The sequence below is a fragment of the Lutra lutra genome, chromosome 4 (assembly GCF_902655055.1).
Source record: "Lutra lutra chromosome 4, mLutLut1.2, whole genome shotgun sequence".
NCBI classification, from domain to species: Eukaryota; Metazoa; Chordata; class Mammalia; order Carnivora; family Mustelidae; genus Lutra; species Lutra lutra.
Window position 1 is genome coordinate 42,491,394 of NC_062281.1, and position 14,099 is coordinate 42,505,492.

Sequence of the window (14,099 nt, forward strand, 5' to 3'; positions counted from 1 at the left end):
CAAAATGGACCCAACCCAGGCACTTTAACTTTGTAAAATTACTGAATTTTTCTTATGTATATTTTTTATTATCTACACCCTATGTGGGACTCAAACTCATGACCCGAAGATCAAGAGTCACGTGCTCTTCCAACTAAGCCAGCCAGGTGCCCCTACAAATTAAAGATTGATAGCAGAAAACATTTCCTGCATTGTGTTTTAGCCACAAGAATTCTTCCCTTTTTGTAAATCCTTGCCCTTTCTGGCTTCACACCCCCTCTCCAAGTATAAAGTATAGAAAAATTAAATTGAAGTACAAGGAATTTTCCTAATGGTAGGAAAAACATACATCTAAAAATAATATTTAAATATAATGTTTATAGAAAATGACACAGGCCATTATTACCTCGACATTTTTTAAAGGCAGAATCAGAAACTATCAAGCGATTTCCTTCGCTCAACCAATTATTACCACGTATTTGCTTAATTATGACTATATTACATAACCATATAATCATAAATAATCAGAAAAATAAATGAAAACCTCCCATTAAATAAAAAATAGCAAGAAATACACCATAAATAAAGACAAACACAGAATTCACAGTTTTTAATCATCCTTCACTGATTTTGTCTTATGGTAAAGCTATACTTAAACAATCTGAAATCCTGTAAGTGGCTTATTATCAAAATAATGGAGTATGGGGTCCGCGGGGAAAAAGACGATATGGACTCTCAAAGCCAGAAAACATGAGCCTTTATGGAAGAGTGATACAAAAGATTTCGGATGCATGCATGTTACTGCCTTAAAGCTAAAATTACTGAAGACACTGGAATAATCTGATATACTCAATTGGATAAGTGAGGTTCCTATGTAATCTTTAAGTATAAGCTTTAGGCCCAACATGAGGCTTGAACTCACACTCTGAGATCAAGAGTTGCATGGTCTCCCAACTGAGCCAGCCAAGCGTCCCAGGTTCCTACATAATCCTAATTCATTGATCTACTTCATAAACTTCAAGCACTTCAGCAGTGAAGGTCAAATGCCTTGCGATGAAGTAATTTGCACAATCTTCTTACTTCTGATTATATCAGAAACTCTAACCTTTAATGATTCTCAAGAAGCTAACAGAAAATAAACTACTACAAACTTATCTGATCTCAACTCCGAAGCAGGTCAATCTTTTAGCTATCAATCTAGAAATAACTGCTTTTATTTGTTACTGGTAGAATAAATACCTACAAAAGTCAGCCATAGAACTCTTCATAATAAGAGCAAATTTGCTTGGGACACCTAAGTGGCTCAGTAGGATGAATGTCTGACTTTGGCTCAGGTCATGATCCCAGGGTCCTGGGATCAAGTCCTGCATCAGGCTTCTTAGTGGGGAGCCTGCTTCTCCTGCCTGCAGCTCCCTCTGCTTGTGTTCTCTGCCAGTCTCTCTCAAATAAAATCTTAAAGGAAAAAAAAAAAAAAGAGCAATTTTGCTTCATGTCAAAACTGCTTCATGCAGTTTCTCTATATATGACCACTTAATTCTATTCAGTGTAAAGGTGAAAAGTTGATTAGTCAAAACAAAAAATTAAACTAACTCGGCTGACCCCTAAAACCTGACACTTTGCTTGTAGCTTTCTAGAACTGGGGAACATCGGGAGAAAAATAAAAACTCCAATGTTTATCTTGGTCACATTAAATAATTTCTTCAATTGCTTTCACTGAAAGTCTCTATTCCTTTCATAACCTCACGAATCTCACTATGAAGTTTAGAAAGTAACTTTGTTTAGCCCTGCAAGAGCTCCCAATAGGTAGTATAATAGCTTAGGAAAGAAGCAAAGCATCTCCAATAGTCCCCCTTACCAGGAGTTTCAGTTACCCTCCACGGGAAGCAGAGGGTCCTAATGCGACATCACTATCCCTAAGTCTTTCCCCTCACTTCCTCTCACCACACAGGCATTTTGTCTTCTCACACCATCTCATCACAACAAGGGTGAGGGCAGTACAGTAAGATATTTAGGGAGAGAATGACCACATTTACATCTCTTTCATTACAGTTGTACTTTATTATTGTTGTTAATGTCTCACTGTGCCTAACCTATAAATTAACATAGGCACGCAGGAATAAGAAAAAAAAAAAAGCATATATAGGGTTTGATACTATCTGCAATTTCAGGCATCCACTGGGGGTCTCAGACTGTTTCTCCCATAAGGGGGAGAAGAAGCATGAGACTGTGGACTCTGAGAAACAAACTGAGGGTTTTGGAGGGGAGGGTGATGGGAGGGGTTGGGTGAGCCTGGTGGTGGGTATTAAGGTGGGCATATGTTGCATGGAGGACTGGGTATGGTACATAAACAATGAATCTTGGAACACTGAAAAAAGAAAATAAAGTTAAAAAAAAAAAAAGAATGTTTTTCCCATAGATAATGGGGGAAGACTCACTGATTTCTGAAAAATATCTTACCTCTAGTAAGAATGTATTAAACCAGGCAGTAATAAAAAACAACTCTGTCCAACCTTCATCGGATTTTCTTCATTTGTCAGAAAATATTCTATGTTAAAAGCTCTTAAGACCATTAGATTAACTTGGTGGGTTTGTGGTATCTCCACTGAGATTATTTTAGCTGAGCTCCACAATCCTCCATGATTCATGGATGCCAAGCTTGTAAACCCATTCTAAGAGCGAAATCAGCCTCTGTAGGCACAACCTGTACAACACTGTACCGTAAACGTTCAAGGCCTATTTTAAGATTTGACAATTATGTCTATAAACACTTTTCAACTCTGGAGAATCAAGCAAAGCTCAGCTCCAAGAAGAAAGATAATTTTTGCTATTGATGCAATAAAACAGCTTCAGGATATTGATTTTTAGACAATGCAGCAAAGGAATTTGGGTTCTAGGTACTTATGTCATTTGTGGAAGGAAAGGTTGCTCAGATGTGATGGCATTGAGGAGACTTTGCTTCCTGCTAAAGAGCTCTTATCGAGAAACGTGTCATTTTTCAGCTTAAGTCAGAAGACAACTGATGGACATCAGCAGTGGTAGAAAAATCCAGTAAGACTGAATATTCTTTTTACAAGAATTACAGCAGATCATTTCATAAAAAGCTAATTATCCTACAGCTCATTTTAATAAGTTAGCCTCTAAAGATTCCTTGAGTCTCCTTTGTTTTTTTCCAGGTTAGGCAGAGAGGCCTCTAACCACTTTTAAGATACTCAACTTCATGTTTAAGAACTTTTTTTTTTCTTGTTTATCAAGAATTTGAGGAAAACTCCTCAGCAGCCAACCCTATTCTACATGAAAGACCCACAATGCTGTGTGGTCTAAAGAGCTTTCCCAAAGGAGCCCAATTTTCAAAAAGAGCACCAACAGACTATGTTGAGACAATTAGAACAGCACAGAAAAGCCCTCATCTTGTCAAAGGGGTGAGTCTGAAGTGAGCACTCACATAACTAGTCCCTCTGACTTTGCCTTGGGTTCTTTTTGCCTCTGTTCAGCAAATCTATCAGCACACATACACACGAGGTTCTGAGAATCTGCTTCTTTCCTGGCTGCTGCATTTTTCAAGAAAATCAACTTAAGTAATAAGGGCACTGTGTATTTTTCTTCTTCAAGCTACTGACCTGGTAACCTTGGAAGAAGTTAAGAATTTCCTTAACTCCAGTATTGTAGGCCAGGCCCTGCATTCTGACCACCGTGCCAGGCTGTGGAGGGACACCGCTAAGATTAGCAGCTGTAGGGAAGTAGCCAAGACTATTGGGCGAACCTGGGGGGCTAAAGGGAGAGAAAGCACAGTGAACCAACAGGAATAGACAATGTCCAATATTTACTCTAAAAACATTAGTTATTTAAGGAAACTTTCTTAAGATGATCTTAGAATTCTCACTCATCTCTCCCAAGACAGGGAAGAACACCATAGCTGATCTGTCCCACACTTCCAGGAAAGTCAAAAGTTGAAAAGTAGAACAATTAATATAGAGTTAAATGCAAGACTTCCCCAGAGATCCAGGTCTGAGATTCTTATTTTTTTTTTTAAAGATTTTATTTATTTATTTGTCAGAGAGAGGGAGAGAGAGCGAGCACAGGCAGACAGAGTGGCAGGCAGAGGGAGAAGCAGGCTCCCTGCTGAGCAAGGAGCCCGATGTGGGACTCGATCCCAGAACGCCCCAGAACGCCGGGATCATGACCTGAGCCGAAGGCAGCTGCTTAACCAACTGAGCCACCCAGGCGTCCCCCAGGTCTGAGATTCTTAAAGGGACAGTCAGGAGAGAATTAAAGCTTCATAGTCACACAACCACAAAGCACCACTTCCAAAGCCCAGCTTGCTGATGATTAACTGGCTAGTTGCCAGAATAGTAAAGCATGAAATTCAAAGGACTTCTAGGAACCACAGCCACAGTGACCAAAAATATCCAAAGTTATTGCTCCAAAGAATACACTGTTCTACCCATATGTACAAGCAACTGTATAGCACAAAACACAAAGTACCATAGCACTCATGAGTTAGTTCTTCCAACCTGACTAGAAAAAAAAAAAAAAAAAAAAAGGTATTGAAGTGGATAAACTGGAAGGCACACATAACAAATTTAAATCAATCACCATTAACACAAGGGGAAAATTTGATGCTTGTGTCCTCTTGTTCATCTGCAGCAATTACCTCCAAGGAGAAAGCCAAGTGAATACATAATCATTCTTCATGTGGCAGCTCAAGTGATTACCATATTGTGAAATTAGTTTCACCCTGTCTCCCACCCAGTTGGTTTTCTATCACAATTAGTGGCCAGATACTCATACTTGAAAATACATAGGTGGAAATTTTTTAAGGACCTTATTAGCTTAAAGAGGAATAAAGGCCCCACAGTTACAGATTATTAAATCTTATAAATCTAGGTAATTATCTGATTTCAAAGACCAGTAAACATATAACGGAAGGGACTAAAAATCTTTGAAATTATTTATCCTATATAATCCTAACTGATGGGTTAATGGGAATGGCGCCAGACATGCAAACAGTTCCAGGTTCCTTTTTTTTTTTTAATTAGCACAGTAACTTTGCGTAAGTCACTTAGTTTCTCGGAACTTCAATTTCATCATTTACAAAATGGGCATAACAGCACCTTTTTAGTTTCACAGAATTGTTCTTCAGTTCAATGATACAACATACCAAATTACTCCATAAATCACAAAATGAAGTAATTTATGCTATTTCCATAACCATCATTCCATTTCATCATTTTTAAAATATCAGAGCCTGAAAATATTACTTGACATCAAGCTGCCCTTAACCTTTTAGGAGCGTATAAAGCAGGGATCCTCAACTTGTTTGCATAGTAGAGTCACACACGAGATGTTTACTACTCTGTATGATTAGAACCTATTTAGAGACTAACAGTCAATCTATGTGCAACTAGGAGAGCAGAGTCCGAGGTAATGCTGAATTTTACACCTGAGGAGAAATTTAGCCATCACTCAGACACACCTCATTTTTACAGAAGTAGAAACAGAAACTAAGAGTTGAATAATTTCCCAAAGTTCATACAACCAGTTAGTTTTTCACCAAACCAGAACCACCCAGATGTTTCAGCCACCATTCATCATTCAGAGACCATATTTTGCTCATGTCAAATGCCTGATAGATACTCTAATTCTCAAGGACCACCAAGCTTTCTCTGTGTATCTGTGTTACTAGGTTTCCAAACTGACTATGAGCTTCAGATTGTTTCCACAGGATAGAGCTTACTACCATGATTCTGTCCTGGCACATTCTAGTCCTTCAGCTAAAGATCTCTTAGAAATTAAATCTAGGTGTCTAGTACATTCAAAATACAAACAAGAGGGGCGCCTGGGTGGCTCAGCGGGTTAAAGCCTCTGCCTTCAGCTCAGGTCATGATCCCAGTGTCCTGGGATCGAGTCCTGCCTCGGGCTCTCTGCTCAGCGGGGAGCCTGCTTCCTCCTCTCTCTCTGCCTTCCTCTCTGCCTACTTGTGATCTCTGTCTGTCAAATAAATAAAATCTTTAAAAAAAAAATACAAACAAGACAAAACAGAAAAATAAAAGTTACCAACTGGAAATGTAAGGTTTTAAGTGACAATTATGTTCGGCATCTATAAGGTAGCACCTATTCCCATGAAGCCTAAACGTGGATCATATCCTTGTTTTTTTGCACCAGGATTCCTGCTATACACAAGGCATCTTAAGGAAAATTAAACAATTGTGTATCTACCTGACAGGACACAAGAATAAGAATTTTCTAAACCTAAATGCCAAAGTCTTTCAGATTATTGAAATAGGAATCAAGAAAAAGAATTTATAAAAGTGACAAGATATAGACAAGGTAAACCTCTAAGTAGAAAATAAATTACTAAAAAAAAAAAGCTAAAATCAAAAAACCAGTTAAGTATAATTTTTTTTTTTAAAGATTTCATTTACTCATTTGTCAGAGAGAAGGAGAGAACACAAGGAGGCAGAGTGGCAGGCAAAGGCAGAGAGAGAAGCAGGCTTTCCACTGGGTAAGAAGCCTGATGCAGGGCTGGATCCCAGGTCCCTGGGATCATAACCTGAGCCAAAGGCAGACACTTAACTGACTGAGCCACCCAGGCGTCCCCAGTTAAGTATAACTTATAAGTGGGGCACCTGGGTGGCTCAGTGAGTTAAGGCCTCTGCCTTCGGCTCGGGTCATGATCCCAGGGTCCTGGGATCGAGCCCCGAGTTGGGCTCTCTGCTCAGCGGGGAGCCTGCTTCCCTTCCTCTCTCTGCCTGCCTCTCTGCCTACTTGTGATCTCTGTCTGTCAAATAATTAAATAAAATCTTTAAAAAAAAAAGTATAGTTTATAAGATCCATACATAAAATAGATCAATTTCATTTTTATACACTACAGTGAAAATACAAATGACATTAAGAAAGTAATTCCGGAGCGCCTGGGTGGCTCAGTGGGTTAAAGCCTCTGCCTTCAGCTCAGGTCATGATCCCAGAGTCCTGGGATCGAGCCCACCTTAGGGCTCTCTGCTCAGCAGGGAGCCTGCTCCCCTTCCTCTCTGCCTGCCACTCTGCCTACTTGTGATCTCTATCTGTCAAATAAATAAATAAAATCTTTAAAAAAAAAAGTAATTCCATTTACAACAGCATAAAAAAAAACCCACTTAGAAATAAATAAACATAGAAATAGCTAGATCTGTACACTGAGAGTTAAGACATTGCTCAAAAATAAAAGTCTAAATACAAGGAAAGACAGCCCACGTTCATAAACAGACTTAATATTGTTAAAATGACAATATGTCTAAATTCACCTAAAGATTCAATTCAATAGTATCAAAATTCCAACTGGTTTGTTACAAGAATCAAAAACCTGAACCTAAAACGTACAAGGAAATGCAAAGGACTCAGAAGAGCCACACTCCCTTGAATAAGAACAAAGAGTTACACTTGCTAAATTTAAAACTTACTATAAAACTACAGTAATCGGGGCACCTGGGTGGCTCAGTGGGTTAGCCTCAGGTCATGATCCCAGGGTCCTGGGACGAGACTCACATTAGGCTCTCAGCTCAGTGGGGAGCCTGCTTCTCGCCCCCCCCACCCCCCGCCTGACTCTCTACTTGTGATCTCTGTCAAATAAATAAAATCTAAAAAAAAAACAACAAAAACACTACAGTAATCAAGATAGTGTGGTACTTCCATAAAGATTGGTAATGATCAGTGGAACAGAACTGAGTAGCCAGAGATAAACCCTAACATTTATGGTTCATTTGAGTTTTGACAAGGATTCTAAGACAATTCAATGAAGAAAGAATACAAAAGCAAACCTTGGAGATGTGGGTTTCCAGACCACTGCAATAAAGTGAGTAACACAATACAGCAAATCCAATGAAGTTTCTGGTTTCCCAGTGCACATACAGCATTTGTTTAGACTATACTGTAATCTCCTAAGTGAGCAAAAGCTGTAGGCCCAAAAACACAGTGGATACACCTTAAAAATGTTTTATGTTAAAAATGCTAAGTGCCACTTAAACTTTCAGCTAGTTATAATTACTGATCACGGATCATAACAAAATAAAAAACTATGAAATATTTCAAAAATTGCCCAAATGTGAGAGAGAAAAGGAGTAAATGGGGGCGTCTGAGTGGCTCAGTGGGTTAGGCCTCTGCCTTTGGCTCAGGTCATGGTCTCAGGATCCTGGGATCGAGCCCCACATCTGGCTTTCTGCTCAGCAGGGAGTCTGCTTCTCCTTCTCTCTCTTCCTGCCTCTCTGCCTACTCGTGATCTGTCAAATAAATAAATAAAATCTTAAAAAAAAAAAAGAAATGAAGTAAACGCTGTGAAAAAGATGGTGCAGGATTGTCATAAACCTTCGATTTGAAACAAACAAACAAAAACCCAAAAAACCCCCCAAAAACCCAGTATCTACAAAGTGCAGTAAAGCAAAGCACAATAAAACAAGGTGTGCCTGTTATCTTTTCCATAAATAATGCTGGGATATTGTACAAATGCCAAAAGAATGAATTTAGACTTCTATCTCATTGTTGGTTAGAAATGTAAAATCAGGGCACCTGGGTGGCTCAGTGGGTTGGGCCGCTGCCTTCGGCTCAGGTCATGATCTCAGGGTCCTGGGATCGAGCCCCGCATCGGGCTCTCTGCTCAGCAGGGAGCCTGCTTCCTCCTCTCTCTCTGCCTGCCTCTCTGCCTACTTGTGATCTCTGTCAAATAAATAAATAAAAATCTTAAAAAAAAAAAAAAAAAGAAATGTAAAATGGAGGGGTGCCTAGCTTGCTCAGTCAGTAGAACATGTGACTCTTGGTCTCTGGGTTGTGGATTCCAGCCCCATGCTGGGTATAGAGATTGCTTAAAAATAAAATCTTCAAGAGGCACCTGATGGCTCAGTCAGCTGAGTGAGTGTGACTCTTGGCTTCAGCTGAGGTCATGATCTCAGAGTCAAGAGACCCTCACGCTCCAAGCTGGACAGAGAGCCTACTTGGGATTCTCTCTATGCCCCTCCCCAGCCCAACTCTCTCACTCTCTCTCTCATTCTTTAAAAAAAAAAAAAAAAAAAAAAAAAAAAAATTGCCGAACAAAGAAAGATATATGGTAATACTGGGGGCCAAGGTGCCTACCATATCAGACCACTCATTATACACATTATTGAAAACATGCCTTGTAATATACTTCCTTCATGTATTAATTACAAACTACTAAACATTGGTAATACTAATTAATGTTATCAATGACATTCAACACAGAGGTAGTCGTAGTGTGACGATATTCATAATTTGAAGACTTACCATATTTCTCTGGGAAAAAGAGAATCAAAGTATTATCTAAGCTAAAGAAATAGGTTAGGTGAAAAGATTAGAGAACTACATTCTCCCCTCTGATGAGTTACAACACATTAACTTAGGAAACACTGCCTTGCAAAATTATTGCAGACTGTTTGTATTAACATTCATAACACCATAGTGTTACAAAGACTATGTGTTTGGAAAGTGACTGGAAAAACACTGTTTGAATCCCAGTTAAGTGTAAAGGCTGGAGTCAATTTTCATGTAGGAACTTTTTTAAAAAGATTTTATTTATTGGGGCACCTGGGTGGCTCAGTGGGTTATTAAGCCTCTGCCTTTGGCCTTTCAGCGCAGGTCATGATCTCAGGGTTCTTCCCCCTGCCCCCTACCGGCTGCTCTGCCTACTTGTGATCTCTCTGTCAAATTAATAAATAAAATTTTTTTAAAGATTTTATTTATTAATTTGACAGACAGAGATCACAAGTGGGCAAAGACGCAGGGAGAGGGAGAAGGGGAAGCAGGCTCCCTGCTGAGCAGAGAGACCAATGCAAGGCTCTATCCCAGAACCCTGAGATCATGACCTATGCCAAAGGCAGAGGCTTAACCACTGAGCCACCCAGGTGCCCCGAATTTTTTTTTTCTAAAGCAGTTTTTTTTCCCTAAGCTCAGGGGGCTCAACATGGGGCATGAACACATGACCCTGAAATCAAGAGTCAGTGCTTAACAAACTAAGTCACTCAGGTGCCCTTAGAAACTATTTTGAAAGTAATCTTGTTGCTTAATTGAAAGCACAAAATAACAACATAACTGATCCTCTTAGATGTTTTTAAAGTTTTTGAGAGAGTGTGTGTGCAAGAGAAAGTACAGGGTGACTGGGTGGTGGGACGGGTTGTAGAGGGGAGAGGGGCAGAGGGAGGGGCAGAAGTGGGTTCCTCACAGAGCAGGAGTCCAACTGGGGGCTGCATCCCAGAACTCTGGGATCATGACCTGAGCTGAAGGTAGATACTTAATGATTGACCCACCTAGGCACCCCAGAAGAAAAAAAATTTGAGGGGTGACTTGCTGAGGGACATCTGTCAGTAGAGCATGTGACCCCTGATTCAGGGTTTTGAGTTTGAGCCCCATGGTGGTATAGAGATTACTTAAAAATATTTAAATAAATAAAAGAACTCATAAGGAGAAGTCAAAATAAGTCACTAACCTAAAATGTTAAAATTCATAGACAAATGTCAATTCTTCCTTTAGGCCTCCTTCAGTGTAATCTCTCAAACATATACCATGGAAATGTTTAAGGCAATAAAGGTAAAAAAGGGTTATTTTATCAACACTGACATATGTGTTTTACTAAATTCTCCTGCTTTACAGTCAGTAGTGTTTTGAGAATAAGGTGCTTAAAGTTATATTTGGCACACAAATAGTAGCAGGTGAAAGAAATGACCTCTAGGTTTTCTACTATAAAATGTTTGGGGGGGGGGGGGGGCGGCAGGGAAGGTTAGGGTATGTGGCTGGCCAGCTCAGTGGGTAGAGTGTGCAACCTACTTAAAAGAAAAAAAAATATATATTTTTTAATATTTTGTTTATTTATTTGACAGAGAGATCACAAGTAGAGAGAGAGGCAAGCAGAGAGAGAGGAAAGGAAGCAGGTTCCCTGCTGAGCAGAGAGCCCGATGCGGGGCTCGATCCCAGGACCCTGAGACCATGACCTGAGCTGAAGGCAGAGGCTTAACCCACTGAGCCACCCAGGTGCCTCAAAGAAAATATATTTTTAAAAAATTCCAGGATAGGAGTATAGCAGGGTAAACTGAAACAGATGAAATAATATTGTCACAAGTAGGGAGAAGATGCTCTCTTGACTTTGAAAATTTCTATAATAGAGCTTTCTTAATGCTATGCTTGAAAGTAACAGGATACAAATTTTTTAAGAAAAAATTCTTAGAAAAACAAATTTACAAATCAGAACAAATTGTATCAGGTGTTTTGAATGGTTATTTTTCCTTGATGTTCACCACACTATAATTTTCTGCCATGCTAAAGAGATTGTTTTTTTTTTGTTTTTTTTTAAAGATTTTTTATTTATTTATTTGACAGACAGAAATCACAAGTAGGCAGAGAGGCAGGCAGAGAGAGAGAGGGAGAAGCAGGCTTCCCGCTGAGGAGAGAGCCCGATGCGGGGCTCGATCCCAGAACCCTGGGATCATGACCTGAGCCGAAGGCAGAGGCTTTAACCCACTGAGCCACCCAGGCGCCCCGCTAAAGAGATTGTTAAGCACATTTGCGCTTTAAATCCCTGAACTGCTCATTACATGAATGAAGTCTTCAGCCTAGCTGATTACTACTTCGGCTTTATTACTCTGAAAGCTATACTGAACTGTCACGGACAGTAGAGTTAACTGCCCACAGCAGTTCTTGCTTATGTGACTTAGAACTGTCATCCAAACTGAAAAACTTTAGTTATAATCATTCCCACCAACAAAAATTATCTGACGCTTCTCCATTATTACAACATTGCTTGATACTCTATTACTACAGTATCCTGGTATCACTTCATTGTATGCTGAATTACAGCTTGTATTTGTAGCACTAAATATTTAAGTTATAAAAAATTATTTTAATAACCAAGAAAAATAGAACCCCATACTAAAGATACATTTTATCTTTTTTCCTAGTCTTTTGGAAAACTTTCACCAAATAAATTAGAAAGTAAACTGGCTGCCAAATGTTACTATTGGGAGAAACCTGGTTAAGTGTACAGGAGATCTCTCTCCACTATATGTTACAATTGCAGAGGAATGAAATTATACTTAACTCAAAAGCTAGGCACTGAAAATATAAAATATAGGCATCTCTCAGAGGGTTGGTATTTTTTTGGTTCAAATGTGAAGAATTTCAAAACAGAATACAGTAATGCTATACAACAAACCAAACAGTGCAGAATGCCTCAATATTACTACATATACATATTCATTGCTTAGGTAGAATAAGCTGATTGAATGATGAATGGAAACGAAGCACACTCATGAATAAAATATCGCTTGCCCTCTTTCTTGATTCAAGGTGGTATATTACTTATTTAGTGTCCTACCAAAGGTAAGGTGATGCATAGAAATACATGTATGTGAATCTGGCTTTCCTTAAATTGGATGGCACAGAACTGAAAAATCAACGTGTTTCACCTATGCCACAGGTTTGGTGCAAAGGAGAATATACATTTCTAGGAAAAATGAAAGGGGAGAATAAAAGGTAGGACTCTCCTTTTGAGGAGAAAAGGTGTGACAGATAAAATGGAGTTCTCAGTGATAAGCAGGATGGGCATAAATGTATCTGCCCTTCTAATTCCTTTGTATCCTAGGCTAAGCGCTAGGATATTGGGTAACTCAAACTGTCTTCCAAAAGGGAGAAGAAAGTCCATAAGCAGAAAATGAAACCACATATGCTTTTATTTCACTTACTCTTCAAAATGTTATTGTCACAGCCACACATTTTGGCTGCTAAAAACTCCTTTAATAATAAATGGTTCAAAAAATAAAATAAATAAATGGTTCACGTTTTCTCCTTAAATGTTCCTCAAGTAACCCAAATCCTTACGATAAAAGATGTCGTATCTCAGAGCAGTAGCCACTGGAGAGTTTATCTTCAAATTTTTAAATAGACCAAATTAGAGATAAAATAAGGACAAATGCCCTCCAGCTGAAGAAGACCTCTGATGTCACTGACTTAGCACAGGGTCACACATGCATTCTGTCAGCCACTCTATACTAGGAAGAGTCTATGTTTTATGAATCGTATTCCCAATAGATCTCACATTTGCTCATTTAAACTGGAAGTTAAAAACAGTTAAAACTGGGGTGCCTGGCTGGCTCAGTCAGTAGCGCATGTGACTCTTGACCTCAGGGTGGTGGGTTTATTAAGCGCCATGCTGGGGATAGAGATTATTTTAAAAAAATAAATAAAATATTTTTTTAAAAAAGTTAATCACTTCTTTTCGAGGTGACATGCTTTAAAAAAGGGCGGGGGAGGGTGCCTGGGTGGCTCAAATGGTTAAGCACCGGCCTTCAGTTCAGGTCATGATCTCAGAGTCCTAGGATGGAACCACACATTGGGTTCCCTGTTCGCTGAGTGGGGCGCCTGATTCTCCTTCTCCCTCTGCTGCTCCCCCTGCTTGTGCTCTCTCACTCTCTCTGTCCAATAAATAAGTAAATCTAAAAAACAAAACAAAACAGAAAAAACTGCAAAATAGGGACACCTGGGTGGCTGGGTCAGTTAAGTGGCAGCATTCAGCTCAGCTTATGATCTATCTCAGGGTCCTGGGATGGAGACCTGCATCCTAGGGCTCTGCATTCAGCAGGGAGTCTGTCTCCCTTTCCCTTGGCCCCTCACCCCCTACTGGTGCTCTTGCTCTTTATCAAATAAATAAAATCTTTCAAAAAAAAAAATCTGCAAAATACATTAGCATTTTAACCTCTTAAAGAACACACTGAATTAATCTCAAGTTAAACTGACATATTTCATTAAAAAGGAGGGAATTTTAAATCCTTTAATCTTAAAAGAGACAAAAACTCTAGCGTGTCTGATTAATATCCTTTTTTTTTTTTGCCTCACAGACACTCTCTTAAGTCTTCCCCATTATGAGGGAATATGGTCAAAATATACTTGAAAACTTATACAGGAATTTTTCTTTTTTTTTTTAAAGATTTTATTTATTTGTCAGAGAGAGAGAGGGAGAGAGAGCAAGCACAGGCAGACAGACTGGCAGGCAGAGGCAGAGGGAGAAGCAGGCTCGCTGCCAAGCAAGGAGCCCGATGTGGGACTCGATCCCAGGATGCTGGGATCATGACCTGAGCGGAAGGCAGCTGCTT

General features: G+C 39.4%; 1 protein-coding gene across 6 annotated transcripts in view; it reads right to left on the reverse strand.

Annotated features, from left to right (window-relative positions):
• Positions 1 to 14,099, reverse strand: part of ESRP1 (epithelial splicing regulatory protein 1) — a 58,999-nt gene that overhangs the window by 6,806 nt on the left and 38,094 nt on the right. For 4 of the 6 annotated variants that reach the window (XM_047727444.1, XM_047727447.1, XM_047727445.1 and 1 more), the window contains one exon: positions 3,597 to 3,747. The exons of the other annotated variants lie outside the window; for them this stretch is intronic. In XM_047727444.1, the coding sequence (XP_047583400.1) occupies positions 3,597 to 3,747 (151 nt within the window). The remainder of the gene's footprint in view (positions 1 to 3,596; positions 3,748 to 14,099) is intronic. 6 annotated transcript variants of the gene reach the window in all.